Source organism: Lampris incognitus, chromosome 15 (genome assembly GCF_029633865.1).
Source record: "Lampris incognitus isolate fLamInc1 chromosome 15, fLamInc1.hap2, whole genome shotgun sequence".
Taxonomy (NCBI): Eukaryota; Metazoa; Chordata; class Actinopteri; order Lampriformes; family Lampridae; genus Lampris; species Lampris incognitus.
In genome coordinates, this window is record NC_079225.1 from 21,845,499 (window position 1) to 21,858,381 (window position 12,883).

A 12,883-nucleotide genomic window follows, 5' to 3' on the forward strand; every position below is an offset into this window, starting at 1 on the left:
GAAAAAAACAAAAAACAACACTTTCAACAGTCCTAGCCTTGTTTTACAAACTTAAAGGACTTCTTTAAATGAAGTGTGCTCAGAAATATAATGACAGACACAGTATCAATAGTGTCCCACATCTCTGAATGTTTGAGCCTTGATGGAAGAAAAAGACGAAATGAGAGCCACAGAGAAGAACAGAGTAGAGGAGTGCAGTTTAAAGCCCGCCATGTTGTGGCGTACCGTCTTGGTTTCCCCATCAGTCTCCTGATGGTGCCCCACTCCACTCGTGTCAGCTTTCTGGTTTTTAGGTTTGGGAAAGACTCCTTCAGACATAGGCAGAAGTCATTATCACCTTCAAAGAGAGGCCTACAGGGGAACAAAATTGTAAAATTAAGACAGTTTGAAGGTGCCTCTGTAGCTGAATGGTTGCAACATCGCCGGTCTCTCTCTCTCCCCCATTTCCTGTCTACCTCCACTGTTGCTATCCAATAAAGTGGGGATACAGCTATCCAATAAAGGTACAGAATACCAACAAAAAAAAATCTTTAAAAAAGAAAAAACGTAAAACCGTTTGTCAGGCTATTATTTCTCTTGATATTATATTGGTCCCAAACAGGGGGACGTATAATTATGCCTGCCCTGTTCCATAAATAAATTCAAACATGGAATCATACATTGGCCACCCTGCCATCTTACTATGTATGCATACATCAAAAAACTCAATGTTATCAATGTCCTTTTATCTTTTGTGGTTGTGAGTCAGGTTTTACCTGTCAATATTGGAATAGAACCATTCGTAGATACACCATTTGTGGGCTTTAGGTAGCTTGAGGAGGTTTCTTAATCTCAGTCCAATTTTCTGGGACGCCTTCTTGTCTGGAGTTGTCACATTAATAAATTTCTGCAAGTTAAATAAATGAAAGAAAAAAAACAATAACATAAAATCACTATCCATTAGGTAAAGAAAACTGAGCAACTGATGAATTGTTTCCATTACACGTGTACAGCTGGATTTTCCTGTACACACCCACGATGTGTTGTGTTGTTTAGATTCTGCTTGTGAGCAGGGCCAAAGTATGATGGTGCCCATCCTCAACTGAGCAGTGTTAACATAACGTGTCATCGTTCAGCCAACAAGAAAAGAGAAAATGCCCACATTTAGGCCACCACTACATTAGGCATGCCATAGTTTTGCTTTAAACCACTGCAGATTTAGTGTTTGCTCATCTGCCTCCATTTTGCCATCTAGCTCCATGTCTCATTTATATAAAGAAAAAGACAAGATCAAAACCTAGTATATGGCTGGACCGTGTATGGTCAATGTTTGAAATTGTGGCCAATATGTTACAGGAACAGTAAGAGGTAGTGTCTATAATGTGAATTCCTGGATATTAAATGTTCATCTGCAATTTCCTGTCGTGGGCCCAGTAATATTTGTTGTTAAGTACCATATCACATGACAAGTTAAAAAAAAGGTTATAAATGCAATCGCAAGAACAATACTTTCCCCTCATATGTTTGATTTCAAAGAGAACTTAATTTAATTGTAATTATAACTATTCTAATTATCTGTTAACTCTCCCTCCTCTTGTCTGTCTCTATCAGCAGATGTCTCTAGTTTTTCTAAGACTCATCTGTATTGACAGGCAAGTTCACAATGAATAGATTGTGGTCGCTGATAGCACCATGACTTGTGCATCACTTGCAACCGCTATCTGCCCCGTCTCAAGTATGATTCACAAAAGATACTGCATCAACGATATTACAGCACAAACACGCCCATAAAGTTTTGCAGCTGAGTGCAATTTGCACTTGTTTTGCATCTGATAGCAATTATCCATGTGGTAAAAGTATAAATGGTGGTTTTGCGCCAAGAACACAGTAGGCAGGCTCAATGTCACCAAGTATACCAAGAATTGTTTGACCTGGCAGCCTGTACCTGCATATGATTTCAGTCTCAATTAAATCAAAAAGTGATATTCTCCTGCGAAATGTCCGCTCATGAGCACATCTGGCATGATGATGCCTTCACCTGGCGGCTGCTGCAATTACACTGTATTAATGACCAAAACTGGCACAGTTGCATAATAACCAAAACCGGCGATCAGTTTAATATGCACGGCAATTTGCACATGAAACCTGTGTTAGAATGCCGGTTTCGGTCATTATGCAATTGTGCTTAAGGCTTGGGATACCTGCAGTGAGACTGACGAAGTCACTTAGATGAGTGACGAAACATTTATCCGCCTAAACTTTGTGTCCAGATGAAATGATTCAGCAGTCTGGGAATAGCTGATAATGTTATAGTATATGATCAGTACTTGTAGCTTCCTGATGAATAACCACCTTCTTTCCCGTCTTTTGCTCTTTGAAGTCAATATCATCTGGCTGCTTGTTGTTGTTGTTTTTTTGTTTTGTTTTGTTTTTGAATGGGTGCTACACAGGGAGAAACTTGGTAAAGGCAACTGCATCATCTCCCCTGCTTGTGTCGTACATCGCGTCAGAGCCAAATATCCTTCTCCCAATGTTTAGTAGAGGGCATCCTGAAGTGGACAATGCAACAGACGAGCTTTGACCATGTGATATGCAAACCTTTGTATAATAATGCTGCTAAACTTCAATGCAGCCAATAATAGACACTTATCCCTTGAGGCTTGTTGGAACTGATCCGGGCTTTGTCTTGTCAAAGTATGATGTGCAATATGCAAAATATTTATTTGAAAATTGAATAACATAATATATGTTGGTTTTACTAAAGTATACACACACACACACACACACACACACACACACACACACACACACACACACACACACACACACACACACACACACACACACACACACACACACATATACACTACCGTTCAAAAGTTTGGGATCACCCAAACAATTTTGTGTTTTCCATGAAAAGTCACACTTATTCACCACCATATGTTGTGAAATGAATAGAAAATAGAGTCAAGACATTGACAAGGTTAGAAATAATGATTTGTATTTGAAATAAGATTTTTTTTACATCAAACTTTGCTTTCGTCAAAGAATCCTCCATTTGCAGCAATTACAGCATTGCAGACCTTTGGCATTCTAGCTGTTAATTTGTTGAGGTAATCTGGAGAAATTGCACCCCACACTTCCAGAAGCAGCTCCCACAAGTTGGATTGGTTGGATGGGCACTTCTTTGAGCAGATTGAGTTTCTGGAGCATCACATTTGTGGGGTCAATTAAACGCTCAAAATGGCCAGAAAAAGAGAACTTTCATCTGAAACTCGACAGTCTATTCTTGTTCTTAGAAATGAAGGCTATTCCATGCGAGAAATTGCTAAGAAATTGAAGATTTCCTACACCGGTGTGTACTACTCCCTTCAGAGGACAGCACAAACAGGCTCTAACAGGTACTATTTAATGAAGATGCCAGTTGGGGACCTGTGAGGCGTCTGTTTCTCAAACTAGAGACTCTAATGTACTTATCTTCTTGCTCAGTTGTGCAACGCGGCCTCCCACTTCTTTTTCTACTCTGGTTAGAGCCTGTTTGTGCTGTCCTCTGAAGGGAGTAGTACACACCGGTGTAGGAAATCTTCAATTTCTTAGCAATTTCTCGCATGGAATAGCCTTCATTTCTAAGAACAAGAATAGACTGTCGAGTTTCAGATGAAAGTTCTCTTTTTCTGGCCATTTTGAGCGTTTAATTGACCCCACAAATGTGATGCTCCAGAAACTCAATCTGCTCAAAGAAGTGCCCATCCAACCAATCCAACTTGTGGGAGCTGCTTCTGGAAGCGTGGGGTGCAATTTCTCCAGATTACCTCAACAAATTAACAGCTAGAATGCCAAAGGTCTGCAATGCTGTAATTGCTGCAAATGGAGGATTCTTTGACGAAAGCAAAGTTTGATGTAAAAAAAATCTTATTTCAAATACAAATCATTATTTCTAACCTTGTCAATGTCTTGACTCTATTTTCTATTCATTTCACAACATATGGTGGTGAATAAGTGTGACTTTTCATGGAAAACACAAAATTGTTTGGGTGATCCCAAACTTTTGAACGGTAGTGTACATACATACATACACGCACACAAACTTGAATTGTTTATTTTCACACTAAAGACTATTAAAGTTGGCTGCAGGTACACCTATGTCAGATGCATGCAAAATCATACCTGCTCGCTTATGCAGAGATCATTTACTTCAGAGGCAAAACGTATTGCATTTTCTTCCAAAACAGGGCAAAGTAGGTTTTTCTTTTTTTGGGGGGAGGGATATACATCGTTAAAAATAAATCATTTGTGGCAGAATGGGAAAGCAGTTGCCTTTGGGTGGGTTTTCTAAGTGAGAAGGTGTAACTGCTTTAAAAACCTATTTCACCCTGTTAGGGAAACAAGACAATTGAACAGAACCTGTCATGCATTTTTTTTAAATCTAGGCATTGAGTAAAGAAATTATAATGACCAAAAAAGGATGAAATATCAACGCATAATACAAAATGTTTATTGTTATTTTTGAAAAGCTTCAGTAAATGCCAGTGTTTTTTCCATGGCCAAAATGTGTTATTTCAAAGGTAACTAGATCTAACTGCAGCCTAGAATAACTGCCTGAAAAGACATTTTGAAGAACACCCATTTCAAATTCAGTGACTATTCCAGGTTTTGCATGGCTAAGAAAAACTATCAACATAATCAGAATCAGAAATACTTAATTGATCCCCCAGGGGAAATTGGGTCAAGTTACAGTTGCTCACATTGGCTGTTGTTCATATTCTAGAAGAGAAATATATATATATAAGCACAAGTGAAATTATAAGAAAAATAAGAAATGTGTAAAAATATGTACATTATAATTCAATTTATAACAATAGATATATAGAAAAATAATTGCTTACGGCATGAAACAGGCTTGTATTGTCTCATAAAGAATTTACTTGGCTCACTGGATTATTTTGCTCCTTATTTGTTGAGAACTTCCCCTACTGTTGAGTGTTTCTTTTAACAAACTTATGTAAAAATATGTGCATTATACTATAACATATAACAATAATATATTTAGAAAATAAGAAATATGTAAAAATGTGTGCAGAATATGAATGCAGTAGTAATGCAGTATAAATATACACAAGAGTATTGCACAGTTGAAATTTCTGTCCCTGTTGTAGTCATCTGCTGCAAAATGCAAAGAACATACTCGAAGATTTCCCAGTACTGCTGTCAGTGCGTTCTTGTCATATTTGGTTTTTTTTTTTTTTAATTATTATTAATCACTCAGAGCCATTCTTTGCACCGTTCAACACCTGTTGATAATGGGTGGTAATTTATGCTTACTCCCTCCTCTGTCTTCTAGCTGTACTTGTCCCACCCAGGCACAATACATCAAGAAGGCATGTTTGTTGTCAATAAAACTAATCAAATTCAATTTATGTAATTTTTTGGTTTTCTGATTTAAGAGTTAAGATTTTAAGATGCTGTTCTTTGTGCACAGAGCCACAAAAAATGCCCACCTCCACAAGCTCGGCAGGCTTTTGAAGGATTTGGGGTTTGGGTGTCAGAAGTTCATGCTCAATGCATCCTGGTACACGTAGGCACTGCCGACATGACTCTGGGACCAGGAGAACTCTCATTTCTCAGTCAATAGAGCACGCACTGAGGAATTTATTTCTTCAATTGACCACATTTGCCCTCAACACTGATTGGAAATACACATAAAAACCAGAGAAATGTCCCTTTACATACACACAAACAGCACTGCAGCACCGAGGCACAATTTGCTTTGCAGCGCAGTTAGGGGTGCATTTCACTCTTTGCGGGTGCTTTGAGAATTACACGGTTTCTTTTTGTCTGATTTGTGCAGATTTAGCAGCCGCAAAAACTGTGCAATCCTGTGAATTCGCCAGTGAGTGTTTTGTCAGAGTTATATTTGGGGTGCTTTAACTTTGCGCTCTACTTCATGCCTCTCTGCGCTATCGTGTAAATTCAGTGACGCTGTTGGTCACCTGAGCCAGCAGCCCAATCATGTCAAACATGATCTCTCAGTCAGTCAATGACATTCACATTTGTAGGGCTGGCCCGGTCCAGCCAAAAATACACAACTAACAAACACTGTAGCTCCATGCTAAAAAGCAAATGCTGCACAGCAATCTGTTGTTTACATGTTATGTCACCAGCTCAACCCTCCAACATGATCAAGGTAAGCAACACCTTTCCCTTTACTGTCCCTGTCCCATGGAAAATGGCTGCAGCTGTTCGCGCCCATCAACGATGCTCACAACATGGTATACCGCGGGTAAACCCTATTGAGTCTGCAACCAGTCAACATTCCACAATTGAAGACCGAAGTGTGAAGTACTGTAAGGGCAGGGGTAAATACTAAGCTGGCTGGTGACAAAGTGGATCTCTACAAACATTCGTATATAATACATGAATACTGTGAAGAAGAGGCCACAATCTACAGATCTTCCATTGTGCTCAGTTCTTGATTTTGCACTTTGTTCAAAAGATATTTATTTCCTAACTTCCTTTGACCATTTATCCAATTTATATTCTTGGATGGGCAAATACTCTTTGGACACTAATATATAACCCTCTTTAGAAAGTCAGAATCAGGGTGGATTTATACATTGTATTAGGTCCAGTTTGTAGGTCAATTGCACAATGAAGAGCACACCTTTCAATTAAAATCCAAAATGAAGAACATGAGAACAATGCATTGAGTTCACAATGGGATATTTTTGTTGCCGTTAGCTTACCAAGTAGCTACAGAGAACAAATTTGGCAGAAATGTAGAGTAGAGGCTTTATCTTCAGGAGCCATGTGTTCAAATGATAAAGTAGCAAAGTTGCTATAAGCTGCCAGCAACACTTCATCTTGCCATATCATTCTTTTTCTGGAGTTTTTTTTTATCTTTAAAACGAAGTATCTTGCTGTGAACCCACAGTGCACTGCATCGTGTCATCATTTCCTCAACAAATTACAGACTGTATTAAAATTTCTTTCACATCAGAAATTGTCCACAACATGGTCCGTGCAAACAGACTGCCCGTATTTGGTGAGCATTGTGGACTAGTGTGATACACAGTCTGCATGGATAGCTCATACCTGTCAAAAATACCTGAACTTAACAAAATGTTCATAAAATCTGGACCAAATGATATAGGTATAAAAGTCATCTTAGATTCTTAGACACCAAGTCAACCTTGAGAATGTTGCATTGTGTCACTTGTGCTTTTTAACACTAGAACGACCAAGGCTGTCATTTTGACAGTTTCAGATTTTCAAAGTTTAATAACTTTGTGGGGGGGGGGTACAGACCTGCAGCTCCGAGTGCGCCTAAAATTGCATGTATTTCCATTAAAATTAGTTTAGTTCAAATTCACAAAAAAGTTGTGATAAGATCTATCTAAAATGACCAATGAGCTGTCAAATAGATGGCTCGTAATTTGCGTGTGATCGTGCATGTCATGTCACTATTGTTTGGGTTTGCGACCAACCACACGTTGGTTGTGTGGTTGGTCGCAAACCCAAACCTAATCATTTCCTTCGCAAAGTTCATTGCTCTGACCTAGAAACACACTAGCATTCTCTAGTGCAGAGTAACAGTCTAAACTTGATTTTTGATTATTGCCAACATGTCTGGTTACAGACGCCGTTTCAGATGCAACATGACTACCACCGAGGCGTTGTAGTATTTACAGGCATTGGACAGCGGCAATTTTAAATTGTTTGAAAAATAGTATTAAAGTTGTCAAAATGTTAATTTTGATATCAGTCATCTCTTAACAGACATACTAACATATGCAATGCATTAATATCTCAACTGGGTATTTATCTTGACAGAATATAGTTTAAAAACCGTGGGCGGATGATCATTCTAGTAGTTTTAAAGTTCCGGTTGTTGTTTGGGACTGTTTCTTCAGTTTTTACTTTACATTTCACATTTTATAGGCCTTGTTACATTTGCTAGATTAGCAATATGCGTTTTTCATTTTGTTTGTCAGGTAATATTTTCACTTTTTCAATTTTGCTATTTTAAGTTCGACCATGTCTCTCTGAATTTTAAATTGTTTAAAAATAGTATTATAGTTGTTAAAATGTTAATTTTGGTTTCAATCGTTTCCTAACAGACATACTAACATATGCAACGCATTAATATCTCAATTGGGTATTTATCTTCACAGAATATAGAGTTTAAAAACCGGCTGTCATTTTGACGGCCCATGGTTGTTTTAGGTAGGAGTGAAATCCCGGTCGTTCTAGCGTTAAGAGAGTATTTGATCTTACCGAATTTTTTTGTATGCACAAACTTACTTAACTGAATTTTGAAATGTTTTATAAGTGACACTTGTTCTTTACATTGGAATTAGTTTTTCTTGTAACCAGACAGGACTGAAAACTTTCAGGGCAATGAAAAATAGGTTCAATAAATCTTTGATCAGCTTGTTGAACTTGGCATTTACTTGTGGTGTAGTGGTGACCCTTTGGCTCCTCCTGGGGGATCTGGACGGAAGCCGCTGTGGCGGTGACTGCTCCTCCTCCTCCTCTCGGAACAGACGACTCCTTTTTGAGCTCCGTGTGGGCTAGACGCAGAAAAAAATTTGACAAACCTAAGTAAGTAATGATAACACCAAGATGAATGATATAATGAACATTTCTGTGGCAACAGGATAACTTCTAATGTTAACACTGAAGAATGTGGCAGATAAAAATCTGTTAACAGTGAACATATAATCTACACTAACTCAATAAGCAGGAATGCAAAATCACATTAAGCAAGCGCCGCTTGAAGGCTGACCACCATGCCACAATGTAACTGTAAGGGAAATGTAGAGTGTCTGCTTCCAATTCATTTGACAAAACACCGAAATGAAGGAAACAAGTCACACCAGCTCCAGATTTCCAAACGCACTCTACGGGAAAAAATAACATTGTTTCACTAGGCTCCCTGCATTTATGCGTTTTAACAATAACAGATTATCTTTTAACTAATCTTTTGAAACATCTATGTATTTTTTTTTGGTTAATTATCATTAACCTTGTCCTACCAAGAAGCAAAGAGAATAGCAAATAGTGGGCCCACTTCTATCAACCTACAAAAGGGAACAGGAATAATGAATGAATGTTTCTCAACTGCAATTACCATATTTGTATAAACAAAAATTACATATAGATTGAAGATCATAAATTTTGTGTTGTGGTGATGAGATGTCATTCTGACTTTGATGTATTTTGACTGTTTCTGTGGGAACCTGGGAGCACACATGCCAGAAAACAGATTCAACACTGAAACCTCACTATCACTTTTGTGGTGGAGCGGTAGAGAGGACCAGTGTCTAGATTACGAATTTCCAAAACAAAAGATTTTTCACTGGGTAAAAGTGATAGCAACAAAAAAAAAACCAAAACAACTTCTCAAAGTCTGGTAAAAACTGGCAGTGGGGCTCAAAATAAAAAAATTTAAAGAGTGACTGGGATTAGAAGCAAGCGTACTCCCTGCTATATATATTTGTGCAATCTAAAAATATTAATTTTCTATGCTTAAAGAGTTTTAAATGTCTGAAAACAGTGGGAACTCTCACCGTGTCCATTGTCAGGGACGAATGTCGTCCTCTAGTGTTGTGAGCTCTGGGGAAACTGTTCTTCTCATTTAGAGTGTTGGACAAACTGCCCTCTGAAGTAAAACCAATGTTCAAAATAGTACTTAAGATACAAAACACATCAGTACAGCTCAACTGTTTCTTACTAAAATTGTCGAAGCATAAAAATATGGTTCCTGGATGAAAGAACAAAAATGTGTAGCTTTTATTCTTACAAGACTAGAGAGAATAGAAGCAATGCTCACAACAGAATTATCCCTGTATTTTGCTCACTGTGCTGATACGACACAATGCCCTATACACCTTCCCTAGGAAGAACATTCATATTCTTCAACTATAAAACATGTATACTGATTTTCAAGGAGGTCTTACTCCAAAATTGATGTCATCAAGTCAAAAATTACTAATGGGAAATATGCCTGACTAAATTAATTTTAGGTTAGACCTTTCTGCAAAGTAATCACATATAATTGGAAAAAAATAGACAGACAGTAGCAGCCAGGTTAGTCAAGATGTGAAAATCATTCAACATGTGAAATCATTCACAACACAACAGTTGCAGTAAAAACCTGACAGAGCAATGATGATGAACCAGTCAAGGCAAAAGTAAATTATTTTGATTATACCTTATATGACATATGGACTTGAATGTGAAATATAAACACACAAAGCAAGCACTTAAAGAGGGATTTAACTCTTATTGTAAAATTAACATTCTACAGACAGGCTATAGGTGTAGTTTACAAAGTAACCCTGTTATCTTGGAGGCTACTGCAATCTCCTAATCTATGGAGAGACTTGGATCTCTGAACAGTTGAAAGATGAATGACAAATTGAATCTCAGAAAACACACAAATGAAAAAAAGCCATTATCTGCTTCAGACAATACCTTTTAAGCTGACAAGTGCCTCTGCTGAGGAGCCTGAAATAAACAGAACATAATGTACATCATACCAAGTTAAAACCCACATCAGTGGTATTGTATCACATCCGTTGTTGCAACTGCCTCTTTTACATGCTCACATATATAGTTCTCTTCTAAACACTGCAACCTATGACAACAAGAGGCATCTGAGCCATACTGATACACTGAACTCTATATGCCAACACCACTTGTTCGCCTGCAGTAAAATGTGAGTCAAGGAGTATCTTTAGTGCACTTTCATTTCAGGAACGTTTATGATAGCCGGGGCAGTAAGGCCCTATCCCTACTTTGAGCTGTCAGCACTAGCGTCAGCTGGGCAGATCAAGCTGAGGAAATTAAGCCAAACAAGCTAACTTGTGCAGTGAAATAACATTACTTCAAAATACCACTCCACCGAAAACCTAACCTAAAGGTAGCAAAGGGGTGTATAGTTTTCACCTTGGCAAAAAACAAAACAAAGTCGAGACTTCACCCCAGTGAGTTAGTTGACGTCAACTAAACTAACGTTAATGCACATGTCATGCGAGACTTCAAAATGATGTCTGACAGTTTATGGTTATCGTGTAAGGTTCGACAACAACTAGAAGCATTATAAACACTGTGTCATTGTTTTAAGAGGAACTAACTAAAGACAGCGAATGTTAGCTACTAGCTATGCTAACGTTATTTGTTTACACAGCTAGGCTAATGTTAGTATCTTGGGTCCAACGTTAACCGCTAGCGTTGCTTAGCAAAGTCTTGCTAACAGGCGTTAGCTGACTTGGTTAGACCAGTATCTCTGTGCATGTTAGAATGATTTTTTTTAAGTCTGCCCAATTTTTACGCTATTTATTCAATAAATAACGACTCCCACTGACCAAAGTGTTATCTTCAAACCATAGCACAGCTGAGTATTTACAAAACAAAACTCCACAAATTCGTGTTGTTACTCACTCTCGTCTAACAGCTGGTCCATCTCCGCCATCTTGAATTAGCCGCGCCGCTTTTTCAAAGACCTTGTCAAAATGCATTCTGGGTCGGTACGCTGTCTGGAGGGCAACTTGACAAATAAAACTACAAATTGAAAATAAAATGTTAAAATAGCTAAATGCGCCAAAAGCATAATATAAACTTAGTATACACTAAGATGTATGCGAAAGTTATATTGCATATGAGTTAAGTGTTTGGCGTTGCTGGTTTACCCTGCAGATGTAGCTCCTGTAATTTTAATTTATTCATCTAAGGCCTACATATTTCATTCTGCATATTGTTGCGCACACAAATTCTCAGGCACAGTAGTGCCGGTAGTAAAAAGTAGAGTTGGGGAACCAAGGAAGGGCCAGTGGAGAATTTTGGGGATTGGCATTCAAATTTTTCTTAAAATGTGGCTCTTGTTCATTACGATACACATTTTGCAACTCATATCACTGTGCAATCCAAAGGGCGAGCGGATAATATAGTAAATTTATGCAAATGACTATTCAGTTACGGTAGAATAGGAAACCTGTTTGAAATAATAGAAAATACTGTGCTCAAGCCATCTTTAAAGAGGTACTAAACAATCAGAATCATGTATATTAGCCAAATAGGTTTGCACATACTACATGGAATTTGACTCCGGATTCCTGGCTTTCACAGTGTATTTAACATAGAATAACAACACAACAATCTTCAGATGTATGTACACAAGGATTGACTGTATACAGACGAAATAAGAGGCGATAAAGTGCAATGGTGCAGAGACTATATCAGAGATGCTGAAATAAATGTTAGCAGGTTATTCACATACATGTCTGAGGTAGATAGACATGACAGAGTGTAGCAGTATATGTAAAATGTACAGTACAGTATTGTAACGTGCATGGATAAGAAGACACACTGGCCGCTGGCTGGCGAGTCTAACCCTTTAGTCGAGCGGTTAGCGATGCCTCCTGCGGTGTGGACGATACTGGTTCGCTTCCCGGCCGCGGCAGTTCGTGTGGTTGCGTTGTCCCCCGAATTCGCTACAGTATATACAAAATTGTTGGATTTATTTGACAATGTTAAGTGTTCATTTGAATGACAGCCTGTGAAAAGAATCTGCTTTTATATCTGGTTGGTTTGGTGTACAGAGGGGAGGACTGGAACAGGTTGTGACTAGGGTGTGATGGGTCTGCTGCAGTGATGTTGCCTGCCCGTTTCCTGACTCTAGAGTTGTATATAAGTCATGAATGAAGGGTAGGTTGGCACCAATGATTTTCTTTGCAGATCTAACTGTCCATTGTAGTCTGTCCCCGTCCTTTCTAGTGGCCAATTCAAACTAGACAGTGATGGATGTGCAGAGGACAGACTGGATTATTGCAGTGTAGAACTGAAATCAGCAGTTCCTGAGGCAGGTGAAACTTCCTGAGCTGGCGGAGAAAGTACATCCTTT

General features: G+C 38.4%; 1 protein-coding gene across 2 annotated transcripts in view; it reads right to left on the bottom strand.

Moving 5' to 3' along the window:
• lin9 (lin-9 DREAM MuvB core complex component) overlaps positions 1 to 11,460 on the bottom strand; it is a 39,854-nt gene extending 28,394 nt beyond the window's left edge. For both annotated transcript variants that reach the window (XM_056294708.1, XM_056294707.1), the window contains exons 1-6: positions 11,425 to 11,460; positions 10,456 to 10,488; positions 9,549 to 9,640; positions 8,430 to 8,549; positions 756 to 886; positions 226 to 351 (exon numbers count right to left, since the gene is read on the bottom strand). In XM_056294708.1, coding sequence (XP_056150683.1) covers positions 226 to 351; positions 756 to 886; positions 8,430 to 8,549; positions 9,549 to 9,640; positions 10,456 to 10,488; positions 11,425 to 11,455 — 533 coding nt within the window. In that variant the 5' untranslated portion in view covers positions 11,456 to 11,460. The remainder of the gene's footprint in view (positions 1 to 225; positions 352 to 755; positions 887 to 8,429; positions 8,550 to 9,548; positions 9,641 to 10,455; positions 10,489 to 11,424) is intronic.
• Positions 11,461 to 12,883: the final 1,423 nt, after the last annotated feature.